The 15483-nt window shown below is 42.7% G+C and overlaps 1 protein-coding gene across 1 annotated transcript in view; it reads right to left on the bottom strand.

Annotated features, from left to right (window-relative positions):
* Positions 1 to 15483, bottom strand: part of RAP1GAP2 (RAP1 GTPase activating protein 2) — a 356373-nt gene that overhangs the window by 180319 nt on the left and 160571 nt on the right. The window contains exon 3 of the mRNA XM_058164269.1: positions 10072 to 10156. Coding sequence (XP_058020252.1) covers positions 10072 to 10156 — 85 coding nt within the window. The remainder of the gene's footprint in view (positions 1 to 10071; positions 10157 to 15483) is intronic.

The following is a 15483-nucleotide window of genomic DNA, read 5'->3' as shown; positions in this document are numbered from 1 at the left end:
CAAGGGTTTCCTGAACGCCTCTGCAGCCAATAACAGAGCTCTGGATCTGGATCTCTGTTATTGGCTGCAGAGGCCTTCAGGAAACCCTTGCTAGATGGAGAAGAAGTTCCTGAAGGTCTCTGACAGTGAAAAGGAGGCTGGGGGTGACTCGCAAGTGAGGTGAGTCAGTGGATGACATCCCGTCCCCTGAAAATAAGACCTGGTGCCCTTTTTGTTCGGTTCAGTGTTATCCATATCATATAAGGCTGGTCAAATAGCAATAGCACTTAGACTTATATACCGCTTCATAGTGCTTTACAGCAGTTTCTAAGCGGTTTACAGAGTCAGCAGGTTACCCCCAACAATCTGGATCCTCATTTTACCAACCTTAGAAGGAGGAAAGGTTGAGTCAACCTTGAGCCAGTCAGGATCGAACTCCTGGCAATGGGCAGAGTTAGCCTACAATAATGCACTCTAACCACGGGAACCAGGGCTGTGTTTTTTTCCAAGATGGGTTAGGACAAATAGTCATGAAGAAAATCTATCTACGGCAGGGGAGGGGAACTGTGGCCCTTTCACGACTTGTGGACTTCCACTCCCAGAATCCCTGAGCCTCCTGACTCAGGAATTCTCGGAGTTGAATTCCACAAGTCATAAAAGAGCCATCGTTCCCCAATTCTGATATACAGGGGTCGCTAGGAATCAATAATAAATTGATAGCACACAATCAGTTAATCAGTGGAAGAGAACCGCCATCTAGTCTTTTACCTCAGCTATCAAAATATCTTGGTTATGGAATATGTTTTATGTTATATTTTAGATTATGTTTGTTAGTTACAATACCCTGTATTCTGTTCTGGGAAGTCTCGGGGGGGAGGAGGGGGGAAATGGGGGGGGGAGGGGAAGATTATAAATTGATTGATTGCCATTGTACAGGAATAATGGTAGAATTAAACAAGTTGGAATGGTGTAAAGTCGGGACTGCTCGGTAACCACTCCCGAAGGGAAAGGGAGGAAAGAGGAGTAAAGAAGGAAGAAAGTAGGTAGGCAGGTAGGTAGGTAGGAAAGAAGGGAGGGAGAAGAAAGGATAGGAGGAGAAGGAGGAGGAGAAGATAGAGGGTTAGAAAGGATGGTAGTGAGAAGTGGGGAAGAGGAGGGGAAGTAGGAAAGCGAGGAGAAGGATGGTGGGGAAAGTAGAAGAAGGATGAGAAGAGTAGAAAGGATTAAGGGAGGGAGTGGCGGTCGACCAGGCCTGACTGAGCATAATTTGAGTATAGGATTGATTGTTGGATAAGTGATTGTATTTGTACACTGGTCAAATTGTGGGAATTATTATGGAAAAAATAAAAAATTTTGCCCGGCAAAATATCTTGGTTAGGCCTGGATCTGATTTTGGTTTGGTTTCTTTTTTTTTTTTTTTTGTATGCATTTTGGGGGACATTTTTTGAGCCGAAAGAGGCACTGCGAAATCTGCAGGATTGGGGAACTGAAAGGATAATGGTGCTTCACATGGCAAATTACTTTGCCGATATTTGATTCACTTCAGAACAATGAATCAAGGAAATCTTCAAGTACCCCTTACCTGAAAGCCAGCCAAGCAACATGGGCAAATTAAATTTCCTCCCACTTTTCATCTTCACGTTATTGACCTGGAGGTCTTTTCACTGAATATTCTCTAACTGTAGGTAGAACCCACTCAATCTCTATTGAAAACTGACATTGCTGCATTATTTTGTAAAGTGAAGAGCTAATGTGACCCCCCCACACACACACACCTGTGACTAAGCTACATTTTCCAATGTCTTTCAAAATGGGCCATGCGGTTTCTTTTCTTTTTTTTTCAGTCAACCTCATCCTCCATCAATGTTTGCATATAAGGAAACAATTCCCTTGACTCGGGGAACTCCAGAAATAGGGCAAGATAGATGAAATAATAAATGCCATAGGGTATAATATAATAAATAATAAATTTATTTAAAAATAAATAAATGGTATAGGACAATGATGATTAACCTTTTCCAGACCGAGTGCCCAAAGCGCGCGCCCAACCCTCCCAAAATGCAATGTATGCACACACACACCCGTGCATGCGCGCACGGGCCCTGCATGCACGCACACACACACACACATGTACACCCCAGCCCCCCACATGTGCCACATGTCCCGTACATGCGCGGCCTGCACTTCCCACGGCACATGCGCGGAGGTGCAGGCACATGTACAGCAGAACTGAACTGGGGCGACAGCTCATAGGGCAGATTTGATAGCTTATTAGTAACCTTGACTGTCACTAAACGTTGCATCTTTTTATTCTTGAGGAATGTATTTTATTCTCCTTATGTACACTGAGAGCATATACACCAAAGATAAATTCCCAATCACACTTGGCCAATAAAGAATTCTATCCTATTCTATCCTGGACACTGCAACTGTCATAAATATAACCCAGTTGCCATGCTTCTGAATTTTGATCACATGATCATGGGGATGCTGCAATGGTCATATGTGTGAAAAATGGTCATAAGTCATTTTTTTCAGTGTCTTTTTAATCTCAAATGGTCACTAAATCAATGGACTATCTGTACTTCAGATCAGGGGTCTCCAGCATTGGCCACATTGTGGACTTCAACTCCCAGAATTCCTCAGCCAGCAAAGCTGGCTGAGAAACTCTGGGAGTTGCAGTCCACAAGTCTTAAAGTTGCCAAGGTTGGAGACCCCTGCTCTAGAGAAAAGAAGCATTACGGGTGATATGATAGTGGGATTCCAGTATCGGAAGGACTGACACAAAGAAGAGGGCGTTCAAATTATTTTCCAAAGCACCAGAAGGCAAGACAAAGAACAATGGATGGAAATTAATCAAGGAGAGAAGAAACCTGGAATTAAGGAGAAACTTCCTATCAGTGAAAATTAACCAGTGGAACAGCTTATCTCCAAAACTTATGGGTGCTTCATCACTGGAGGTTTTTAAGAAGAGACTGGGCAGCCACTTGTCTGAAATAATATAGAGTCTCCTGCTTGAGCAAGGGGTTGGACTAGAAGACCTCCAAGGTCCCTTCCAGCTCTATTCTGAATGAAACTTTCAAGTTGGTAACCTTGTGAAACACTGGGGTAGAAGAAGACTGCAGTTGATAAAGAATCTGACATTACCCACATAACCCATTCATAAAAATCAGTGGTGGAATTCAAATTTTTTTACTACTGGTTCTGTGAGCGTGGCTTGGTGGGCGTGGCAGGGGAAGGATACTGCAAAATCTCCATTCCCTCCCCACTCCTGAGGGAAGGCTATTGCAAAATCTCCATTCCCACCTCACTCCAGGGGCCAGCCAGAGGTGGTATTTGCCGGTTCTCCAAACTACTCAAAATTTCCGCTGCCGGTTCTCCAGAACCTGTCAGTACCTATCAGAACCTGCTGGATTTCACCCCTGATGAAAATGGTTCTGCAATCCTATTGGCCTTTCCCAAAAAATATGTCAAATAAAACTTCTCCTCCTCTGCAACAAAGGAGAATGGAAAAGTTGGAAGAAAAAGAACAAGCAGTATAATAAACCCAGTTCTCTTCTCAAAGAAGACTGATGATACATAACCTCGTGGTTATTCCTCATTTTTCTTTCCTTGCATATTTGGTCTGGCTGGCTCAGAAGACTCTTGAAATGAAATTTGAAACAAAAATACATTAAGGGGCTACAATTTGCACCGGTGCTGGATACTGTTAACCGACAGCGCTGGGTTTTTTTTCTTTTATGCTTGTTCCGATGTTGATACAGCCTTTCAGATGAGCTATAATTGAGTTAACGTCATCGTACATATTTATGGTTATTGTCTCTCAACTGTCTGGTGTACAGAGGAGGCAACGGCAGAGGAGTCTCTTTGCTGGAAATGTGTCAAGCCAGTAGAAAAAAAAATAATAAAAAATAAATAAATAACGTGGATTAAGGATTATCCCTGGGATAGTTTGCTTAGATTTGGGTGTTAGCTTTGCAAATGGCATTGGGGGGGGGGGTTGGTTTGCAGAAAAACAGACCAAGCAAGCAAATAAATAAATAAATAAATAAATAAATAGGGAAGCTAGTCTAAACATCTGGATGCAGAAACCATACATGCAGCTTCTAGCTCCCATATGGAGCGGAGAAAAAAAAACAAAAAACCCAGACAGATGGTAACCCTATTTTCAATCAAGGCTGGGTGACAACGTGAGGTTTTTCCAGTTGCTAGGGAACAGCAGTATCTCTTCTTCTTCCCCAGAACCAACATGAAATGTTCTATGTAGTCTTGGACAGACAAATACCATCTCGTGATTGTTTCTAATGTCTGGGTGGAAGGGGGGTGCGGGGAGAGAGCTGGAAGTATTTCAGGCCTCGTGGTCTACAATTACACACACACACACATCCCAAATCAGCCTGTCCCTTCGACTAGAGCAGCAGTTCTCAACCTGTGAGTTGGGACCCCGTTGGGGGTCGAATGACGATTTGCCAGGGGTCGCCTAAGACCATCGGAAATATGGGAAGTATACTTGCGAGTCGAAGAATCGCGCTCCAATGGTTGACTTCACAAGCCAGCTGCAGGCTCTTCAAATCGCTAGCCGAATTCGGCTTCAGGCGTGATGAATTAAAAAAGAGAGAAATCTTTGCTCTGATGTCTCCCTCTCAAGCCAGCTGAAATCACTCCCAATCGCTAGCCTAATCTGGCTTCAGGCGCGATAAACTTAATAGGGGAGGAGTCTCCGCTTTAATGCCTCCGTCCTCAAGGCAATCGTAAGCAGTTCAGATCGCTAGCCAATACGGCTTCAGGTGCGATAAATTGAAAATGAAAATAATTTTATGGTTGGGGTCGCCACATCATGGGGAATTGTATTAAAGGGGTCGCCACATCGTGGGGAATTGTATTAAAGGGGTCGCAGCACTATAAAGGTTGACAACCACTGAACTAGAGGCTTGATCAATTTGCATCGGAAAGGAGGAGAAGTGGTATTTTGAAGAGGGCGGCTACTTTGACTATTTTCCATATTACGGGTAGTCCTCGAGAGGGGTGGGCTTCAAAAATTTTAGCAAAAGGGTTCTCTGCCCAGTAGCTGGGTTGGCGTGGCCATGATGGGCGGGGCCTAGTTGGCCTCCTGCATCACGAGGGGGGGCGTTTTTGCCCTCCCCAGGCTCCGGAGGCTTTTGTCGAGCCTCCGGGAGGGCGAAAACAGCCTCCCCAGGCTCCGGAGGTCCTCTGGAGGCCAGAAACAGGCCCGTTTCTAGCCTTCCCGAACTTCCGGTGGGCCTGTTTTTCATCCTCCCTGAGCCTCCGCGCAGGCCCTGCACTTACCTGCATACAAAACAGGCCGTGAGGGGGGACTCCTGGGAGGGGTCGGGGTAGGGTGGGTCAGGAGTGGGATTTGGGAGTTCTCAGAACTGCACAGAATCTTAGCTAGAGGTTCTCCTGAACCCCTGAGAACCCCCAGCAGCCCACCCCTGGTCCTTGAGTTACACCAGTTCATTTAGTGACCATTTGAAGTTAAAACGGCACTGGAAAAATGTGACTTATGACTTACGACACTTGGCAACTGGCTCATATTTAGGACGGTTACAGAGTCCCGGGGTCATGTGATCCCCTTTTGCAACCTTCTGATAAGCAAAGTCAATAAGGAAGCCAGTTTCACTTAACAACCGTATTACTGACTTAACAACTGCAGGGATTCACTTAATAAATATAGCAGTAAGGTTGCAACCTATGACCATCATTTGTGTTGTAAATGTTGTATCTTTGATGAAGGTTGTTTTTTTTTTTCTTTTATGTACATTGAGATCATATCCACCAAAACAAATTCCTTGTGTGTCCAATCACACTTGGCCAATAAATTCTATTCTATTCTATTCTATTCTATTCTATTCTATTCTATTCAGTAAGGTTCATAAAATGGGGTAAAAGTCCAACTGTCTTGTTCAGTAACGGAAATTTTGGGCTCAATTGTTTACAGATTAAGAGTTGGAAAGGACCTTGTAGGTCATTTAGTCCAACCCCACACCCAAGCAGGAGTCCCTATACCATTTCTGACAAATGGCAGTCCAATCTCTTCTTGAAAGCCTCCTGTGATGAAGCTTCCACAACTACTGAAGGCAACTTCTGTTCCATTGGTTGATTGTTCTCACTGTCAGAAAATTTCTCCTTATTTCCAGGTTGAATCTTTCCTTGATCAGTTTCCATCCATTATTCCTTGTCTGGCCTTCAGATGCTTCAGAAAATAGCTTGATCCCTTCATCCCTGTGGCAGCCCCTCAAATATTGGAACACTACTATCATGTCTCTCCTTGTCCTTCTTTTCACTAGACTAGCCATGCCCAGTTCCTGCAACATTCATCGTATGTTTTAGCCTCCAGTCCCCTAATCATCCTGGTTGCTCTTCTCCGCACTTTTTCTAGAGTCTCAACATCTTTCTTAATTGTGAGGACTACCTGTATTGTTAGAAGATAAAGTGGAATTACTGAATTTGTATCTCTTATTTTTTATTCTTTAACAACTGTGGCAAGAAATACACTTAACTGTCTCACTTAGCAACAAAATTTTGGGGTTCAATTGTGGCCATAAGTTGAGGACTACCTGTATACGTAGTTGCTTTTTTTTCCAAAGCCGTTCCACCTTAAACAATATCATCAGCTATCATTCAAACAAAATAAAAAAGGAAAGGACTACATCAAAATGAGTAGATGAGCCGAGTGAGTTTATGCTCAAATGCTCTCCAAAATGCAGTCCTGTTGGAAAAGCAATTTCTGTTAAGTCTATTTCTTATCTGAATATGCTCTGTCGCAGCCAAGATACAAGTGACTCAGCTCAAATTATCCTAATTCTGGACAAAGGATGAGAAGACCAAGCTCTCTTGAGGAATCCATGATTCTAGGAAAGGGGGGAGATGGTCAGTAGTAAAGTGGATGAATTTGATTAGGGTGATGATGGGTGCACCATTAGAAGATCTGAAGGACCAGGTTGGAGATGCTCCACTGAAGGTCTATGTATTTAGTTTCTACGTGTCAACACCAAACACCAAAAATCAACACTAAAAAGCAGAGACCATCACCCTCCCAACAAAAGTGTGTATAGTTCACAGTTGCAATGTATGGCTGTGAAAGTTGGACCATAAGGAAGGCTGAGCACCAAAGAATTGAGGCCTTTGAACTCTGGTGCTGGAGAAGACTCCTGCGAGTCTCTTGGACTGCAAGGCGAACAAACCGGTCAGTCCTAGAGATCAGCCCTGACTGCTCTTTAGAAGGCCAGATCCTGAAGAGGAAACTCAAACTAATGAGAAGGAAGGACTCACTGGAGAAGAGCCTAATGCTGGGAAAGACTGAGGGCAAAAGAAGAAAGGGACGACAGAGAACGAGGTGGCTGGATGGAGTCACTGAAGCAGTAGGCATGAGATTAAACAGTCTCCAGGGGATGGTAGAGGACAGGAAGGCCTGGAGGAACGTTGTCCATGGGATCGCGATGGGTTGGACATAACGTCACAACTAACAACAACAAAACACCAACACGATGGAACATAATTCATCATAAGGAAGTTTTCTCTCTTTCTCCCTCCTCCCGCCTCCCCACTCTTTGTGTGTTTATGTGTATAAGATCTGAAGGATCTGGCTGGGGACAGACCATTCCACTGAAGGTCTGTCTATTTAGTTGCTAAGCATCAACACCAATATGATGTAACATAATACATAATACAAAAGTAGATGTTCTTTTCCCCCCCTCCCTCCCTCTCTCTCTCTTTCTCTCCCCCCCCCCCCAGTGTGTTTCTGTGTATAGTTGCTACTTTAATTCCATACCTGCTGCTTTGGGATTCTATGATTACTAACACTGAATATGTTAATCGATTTTTTTTTACATTTAATTCCCATTTGCTTTGAAACTCATCAAATTTGGTACTCAATGCATTTTGACGTAAAAATTTTGTCCCGGTATTCATTGTTTGTTTGCCACTCAACGCACAAGTTAGAATTTGTTAATATTGGCTGCCTTGTGATTCACTACATTATTGCTTATGGGAAAACATTGTTTGGTACTCATCATTTTTGGTACTCATCACACCTCCCAGAACCAATTAATGATGAGAACCGAGGTAGCATTGTAAATAGCATTTCTTCTCATCTGTCTGTCTATCTATCTATCTATCTATCTATCTATCTATCTATCTATCTATCTATCTATCTATCATTTACTGTCTGTCTATCATTTACAGTCTGTCTGTCTGTCTGTCTATCTATTATTTATCTAACATTTACTGTCTGGCTATCTATTTATCTATTTATCTATCTATCTATCTATCTATCTATCTATCTATCTATCTATCTATCTATCTATTTTTATTTCTTACCCAAACTAAATGTGTAAAGAATGAAAATTAATAATAACAACCAGGAAGAACATCAAAACCCTTGAACTCTATATTTATTCTATCCACCATTCTCCTTTGAGGCAGAGAAAGAGAAAAGTTTGACATTCACTATATAATTTACTTTCCTCTTTTAAATTATTCAAATACCTTGATGATTCCTGGAAATTATCAGGAAAGAAACCAAAAAGGGGAAAAAATTGGTTTCTAAGGCCAGAGCTCTATACTACAGACAATAACTGCACACATTTATATGTTTATAACAGAGTTTATTTTTAAGGTCCAAATTTTAGAACAGACTCAGTTATTCATTGCCATAATACACTAGGTTTGCTAACCCTGATGGTTTTAAAAAAGAGATTAGATTATTTTCTAGAAACAAGGATGTTTGCTATTATGAAAGGGATGTAGGGAATAACTTCTGAACTCCAGATCTAGGAGACAAAAAAATAAATAAATCCCTGACTATCTTGACTAAATTAGCAATTTATCATAAACACCAGCTTGGTCACTGTTAAGAATGGAAAGTAATAAGTTTGTTTGTTTATATGGTAGCCTTCAATTAATTCCAAGATGCACAGTTTAAGGTGATCCATCTGGTTTTTTTCAGAGCAGGGTGATTAAACCATGAATTTGGACTGTTCTCAGAGATCTACACATACTTTCATCCCTGATTACTGAGCACGAAGGCCAGTGTTAATTAATGAGACTTGGAACCACAAAGATGTTGGAGAGACATTTCCTGTCCCAGTTATTTTTCAGTAATAATAACTATAAAAAAAGGAGATGGATTATTGCAATGTACTTCGTATCAGCCAGTCCGGCCCTACCAGTAGACAGAGCAGGGCAACTATCCCAGGACGCAAAAACTGGGTGCTGTCAACTCTTCCTCAGCTGCCTCTTATGTTAAAAGCCTAACTTGGTCTAGATCCAAAGCAAAGCCATCTGCTCCCCTACCAGCTTGTTCTGTTCACTTAAAATCCACTGAAAATTCTGTAACACGGACTCGCTGCTTCTTAGGATGAGAAAGAAGGTATTCTCGGTGGATGCTGTTGGAAAACCTGGAATTTGGGTGACCAAATTCTCTTCCAACTTGTGAAGTCATTGGAGGAGGAGTCGAGGTTGGTCTCACCGAGAGGTCCACAAGGTTGCCAATTTTGGAGACCCCTGATCTCTTGCCCCAATTGCACCCTTTCTTGGACCAGGGGCCATTTGCTGATAGTCACTCATGCAATCTCCAAGGAGCAGCCCTTGAAGACAACCTAGAGACATCAATGGATCCAGAATGCAGCAGCGCGCACTGTCACAGGGCCCGTCGGTTTGCCCGTGTAATACTTATTGAACAAACCCCCCTTACAAAACAGAGAGAAAGAACAGGAATAAATGAATATAATATAAAGCTAACTAAAATGGCTACACATATGCCAATTTCGGGTTCGACACTGCCTTTCTTCTACATCAGCTTTTTCTCGTATTCCCCTGCCATCGTCTTCCGTGTGAGGTTGGGACTTCTGAGCCACGCGAAGCAAGAGATCATCCTTGAGTTAAACAAGTAGGTACTTGGGGGAAGACGTGGCCCACGAAGAGAAAATGGAGTCGTTTCCCCTTCTTTTGAAAATGGCTTCAACAGAAATGCAGCCCCCACCCTCCACCTCCATAAGACGGAGGATAAACCAGCCAGAAGACGACATGCCACCACGCACCATATAATCTATCCATTCTGTAGATCCTTACCTTCATGCTTGGTGGGGCTGTAAAGGGGGGAGATAAAGGTCTGTCTGGAGTCGTGGCATCTGTGCTGTTCAGTGCCTCCTGTTTCCTGTAAAAAAAAAATCACATCTATCTTAGTTTAACTTAGTTTACCTTAGATATTTGTATATCGGGAAGGGAAGGGAAGGGACGGGACGGGATGGGATGGGACGGGAAAGGAAAGGAAAGGAAAGGAAAGGAAGGGAAGGGAAGGGAAGGGAAGGGAAGGGAAGGAAGGAAAGGAAAGGAAAGGAAGGGAAGGGAAGGGAAGGGAAGGGAAGGGAAGGGAAGGAAAGGAAAGGAAAGGAAAGGAAAGGAAAGGAAAGGAAAGGAAAGGAAAGGAAAGGAAAGGAAAGGAAAGGAAGGAAAGGGAAAGGGAAAGGAAAGGAAGAGAAGGGAAAGGGAAAGGGAAATAAAGAGAAGAGAAGGGAAGGGAAGGGAAGAGGAGGGAAGGAAGGGAAGAGGAGAGGAGAAGCACACACTTTGAAAATGTTACACCAACTAAACTTCTCTACTTTTTTTTAAAAGAGCCGGATGGGGGTAGGGAATTTCTAATTCTTGAGATTTCACACCGAATCAAGGCTCTGCCCCTTTACAATTACCCATAATAGCAGAGGAGGCCTTTCACCAGAACTTCAATAGAGCTCATCATACCTACTATGAAGGCTGCAGGTAAGCTCCATTTGCAGGTAATTTCTAGACACCCGGAGTAGCTGAGAGTGAGCTATATAGAGCTGGGTTTCTATGGTGACAGGATTGCAAAAGAGATCCTTCTCTCCCTCCTGTTCCTCTCCCCCCCCCACCAGCACACACACACACACACACACACACACACACACACACGTCTTGTCCCCGGTTCCTCCATCTGCTCTTATCTATTGACTCGGCAGTGTTTGCTCATATCTTTCTCTCTCTCCACCTAAAGGACACCATGCATGCTCGAACAGATCTGGCGATGGCGATGCCAGGAATTGCCAAAGAGTTGCAGCCAGGCTTCTCGTGATCCGAAAGGCTAAAATCACGAAGGAAAGATAAATCACACGCCAGGGGGAAGTTGCAAAACAGGTGGGACAGGGGGGGTACTCTCTCACATTCAGAGACGAGGGCAGAAGAACAGAATAGGACCAAACAGAGATTTCCCCTTCTGTACATGGACACCAACCTCACGATCGATGCAAAAGCTACGAGTGGCCCAAAGAGCCACAGAAAGTTAAATGCTCGGCATTACAAGACACGATAGAAAGACCTGCAGATGGATTTTGGAGCAAGGGGTCTCTAACCTTGGCAACTTTTGAGACTTGTGGACTTCAACTCCCAGAATTCCTCAGCCAGCTGAGGAATTCTGGGAGTTGAAGTCCACAAGTCTTAAAAGTTGCCAAGGTTGGAGACCCCTGGATTAGAGAACAAACAAAAGTATACCATATCATCAAGAAAGTAAATGAAACTGAAATGGAAATAGGCCGGGTCACATCACAAGAGGAAACGGATGGCAGGTCATAGAAGGGATCCCATTTGATTAAAAGCGTCCACAAAACAGGCCTAAAACAAGATGGATCAAAGTTGTCAGCAAGATATCAGCAGACCCCAATTGGCAAAAGAAAGCTCAGGACAATATTGGTTGGAAACAAGTAGAAGAAGCCTTCATCCTGCAGTGGAGAGACAATGGCTTGATGATGATGATGATGATGATGTATTATGGATAATGTAACAGTTGGAAGGGACCTTGGAGGTCTTCTAGTCCAGGGGTCTCCAACCTTGGCAACTTTAAGACCTGTGGACTTCAACTCTCAGAGTTTCTCAGCCAGCTTGTGGAGTTGAAGTCCACAAGTCTTAAAGATGCCATGGTTAGACCACTCTTCTAGTCCAACCCCTTGCTCAAGCAGTAGAACCTATACTTTTGTGGACAAATGCATGTCCAATCTCTTCTTACAAACCTCCAGTGATGGAGCATCCCAACTTCTGGAGGTAAGCGGTTACACTGGTTACAATGGTGATGGGTGCACCATTGGAAGGTCTGAAGGACCAGCTTGGGGACAGATTGTTCTGGAGAAAACCCATCTATGCTAAGAGGCAACAACTACTTAATGGCATATAATCAATTAATCAATGTATATGCCGTGCTCCATTTTTATACAGTCTTGGCATCCCTCAAAGGGTGTCGATTCCCTCAAAACGATACAGGCTTACAACTCAGCTTACAACCATTCAGTGAATTTGAAGTTATGACACTAAAAAAAGTGGCTTACAACCAATTCTTGTACTTACAACTGACATGGCATCTCCATGGACGTGTGATCAAAATTCAGGTTCTTGGCAACTGGCATGTATTTACAATGTTTGCAGCATCCTGGGATTGGGATCACCATGTGAACCGTGGTGGCGCAGTGGTTGGAATGCAGTGTTGCAGGCTGACTCTGCCCACTGCCAGGAGTTCGATCCTGACCAGCTCAAGGTTGACTCAGCCTTCCACCCGTCTAAGGTTGGTAAAATGAGAACTCGGATTGATGGGGGCAATATGCTGATTCTGTAAACCGCTTAGAGAGGGCTGTAAAGCAGCATAGAATGGTATATAAGTCTGAGTGCTATTGCTATGGCTATTTGTGAACTTCCCAGCCAGCTTCTGACAATTAAATTTAATGAGGAAAGGCAGATTCGCTAAACAACTAAACAGTTCACTTAACAAGTGAAGTGATTAGCTCAACAACTGTGGGGGGAAAAGGGTCATAAACTGGGCACGAGTCACTTCACAACCACCTTGCTTAAGAACAGAAATTCTAATCCCAACTTTGATTGTAAATCGAGGGGTAACTGTAGTCCGTGCTTTGTTTCATTGAATGAGAAAGAGGTAGAAACTCCAGGTGCTTCTGCATAAATTCCCTTTCAGAGCCAACTCAGTGGCAGAATGGGGTTACAAGACACTCAAGTGAAGGTGGCTCAATAGTTACTTGGAGTTGAGTGAGTTTAGTTGCCAGCATCATCATTGCCATGTTGCTGATGTTGGTCAACTTGGCCAAGAAACCCAAATCAAATTATATACAGTAGTGGTCAAAATTGTGGAAACCTTTTGGGAAAAGTGTATTTTTGAGGTTTGATGGCTAATAACACTTTTTTTTTTTTTTGAGTTTCGAGATAATCCTATTCCCCTGCTGGAATGGCCTGGGAATAGCCCAGACCTTAATCCAATTGAAAATCTATGGAGCCAACTAAAGAAACTTGCTACTCAGAACCGGCCCAGCAATAAAACCCAATTAATAGAAGCAATCATTCAATCTTGGTTACAAATTATAACAGCTGCAAAACTAAAAGACTTGGTTTACTCCATGGGAAGATATTTTAAGGCTGTAATTCATGCTAAAGGTTACCCAACTATTAACTATTAAGGGCCGCGGTGTGGCTCAGGCTGTAAGAAGCCTGTTATTAAAACACAGCTGCCTGCAATTACTGCAGGTTCTAGTCCCACCAGGTCCAAGGTTGACTCAGCCTTCCATCCTTTATAAGGTAGGTAAAATGAGGACCCAGATTGTTGGGGGGGCAATAAGTTGACTTTGTAAATATACAAATAGAATGAGACTATTGCCTTACACACTGTAAGCCGCCCTGAGTCTTCAGAGAAGGGCAGGATATAAATGTAAATTAAAAAAAAACTGATATGGTGATAATTTTTGTATAGCTTGTTTTTTCTATGGTGATAATTTTTGTATATCTCATTTTTCCTACGTGTTTCAGTTTTCTTCTTTATACTGTAACTGCTATTCTAATAGCAAATCCTTAATAAAAGTTATTGCATTACATTCTTCATTAAATTATCTTTTCATTGATATATATAATTTTATGGTACTACTCACAGAAAAAGTGGTGTTATTAGCTAGTTTTAGAAAATACACTTTTCCCAAAAGGTTTCCACAATTTTGGCCATTATTGTACTTGTGAGAATGGTCAATGAAGCAGGAACGGGCTGTTCTTTTAATGGTAAAAAGACTCCAGCTTCAAAAGCTGGTAATGTTAAGCTATGATCACTTTGTCAAACAGAAAGTCCTCTTCAAAGAGCCAAAAAAGATCGGTTCTGTGTAACTGATGCTTGGCTAAGAAGATTTGTGAAGATGTATACAAGGAGATACGATGTTGGCAATGCTGAAAAGAGAATGAACTGAGGTGGCCAAAGTCGATTGTAAATAAAAACATCACTGAAAGGTATTTAGAAGATGGGTCTTCAATATCTTTGTTTTTTACACTTGTGAATTAAAACTATAAAAAAAAAAAAAGACACTCAAGTGATGAGAACATGAGAAAGTTAAGAGTCCTGCTGGAGCCAGCTAATAACCCATTAAGCCTAGCCTTTCTTGGTTGCACAATGGTCAACCACAGGTGTTCAAGGATCATACAAAGATGATCAAAAAGGTGAGAGCCCTTTTCCATAATGGTTCACCTAGCTTTGATTCCACAGATGGCCAACAGCCATCAAGATTAGCCACCACTGATAAAGCCTCAGTCTTCTCCTGAATTGAAGCAGACAGATTAACAGAGTGGAAGGAATCTTGCAGGTCATCTAGTCCAACCCTCCACCCAAGCAGGAGACCCTACCTACACTATTTCAGACAGTTGGCAATCCAGTCTTTTCTTGAAAGCCTCCAGTGATGAAGCTCTCACAACTTCTGAAAGCAACTTCCGTTCCCTTGGTGGAATTGCTGTCGGGAAATTTCTCCTTATTTCCAGGTTGTGACTTACATTACAACAAGTCCTCATAGTTACAACTGTCGCAGCATCCCCGTGGTCATATAATCAGAATCTGGGCGCTTGGCCACCGGCATGGATTTATGATATGTTGCATTATCCTGGGGTCATGTGATCGCCATTGGTGACCTTCCGATAAGCAAAGTCAATGGGGGAAACTGGATTTGCTTAATGACCAGATGATTCACTTAACAACCATGGCAAAAAAGTTAGACACCCTTAACCACTGCCTTGCTTAGCAGCTGCAATTCTACTCCCAATTGTGGTTTGTCTCATCCTCTTTTAAAAAAACCAACTCAGTCGATGGTCTTCATTATATCCGATGGCAGTTAAATTCAACAGATTAATTCTCCCATTGTGAAAGGAACCATTCCAGTCCATCGGTGCCCCTTCTCTCCAGCATACAGTTTTAATAATGTATAATCACAAACCCTTCATTTGCAGCAATGGGTGGTTGATTTGTCGGTATCTGAATCACTTGTTGTTGCCGTTTTATTAAAAGGGCAAAGAAAGAAGGTTTTCGAGCACGCTTACACATTGGAAAAAAGAATCAGAACACTAATACAAGCTCGATGGACATTACCTTGTAGATGACCCTCACCCCGTTAAAGACCTTGGAGTTTTCATATCAAATGATCTAAGTGCCAAAGCCTACTGCAACTACAT

Source organism: Ahaetulla prasina, chromosome 1, assembly GCF_028640845.1.
Source record: "Ahaetulla prasina isolate Xishuangbanna chromosome 1, ASM2864084v1, whole genome shotgun sequence".
Taxonomy (NCBI): Eukaryota; Metazoa; Chordata; class Lepidosauria; order Squamata; family Colubridae; genus Ahaetulla; species Ahaetulla prasina.
The sequence above is the reverse complement of the archived record's forward strand: the minus strand, read 5'-3'. Positions and strand labels throughout refer to the sequence as shown.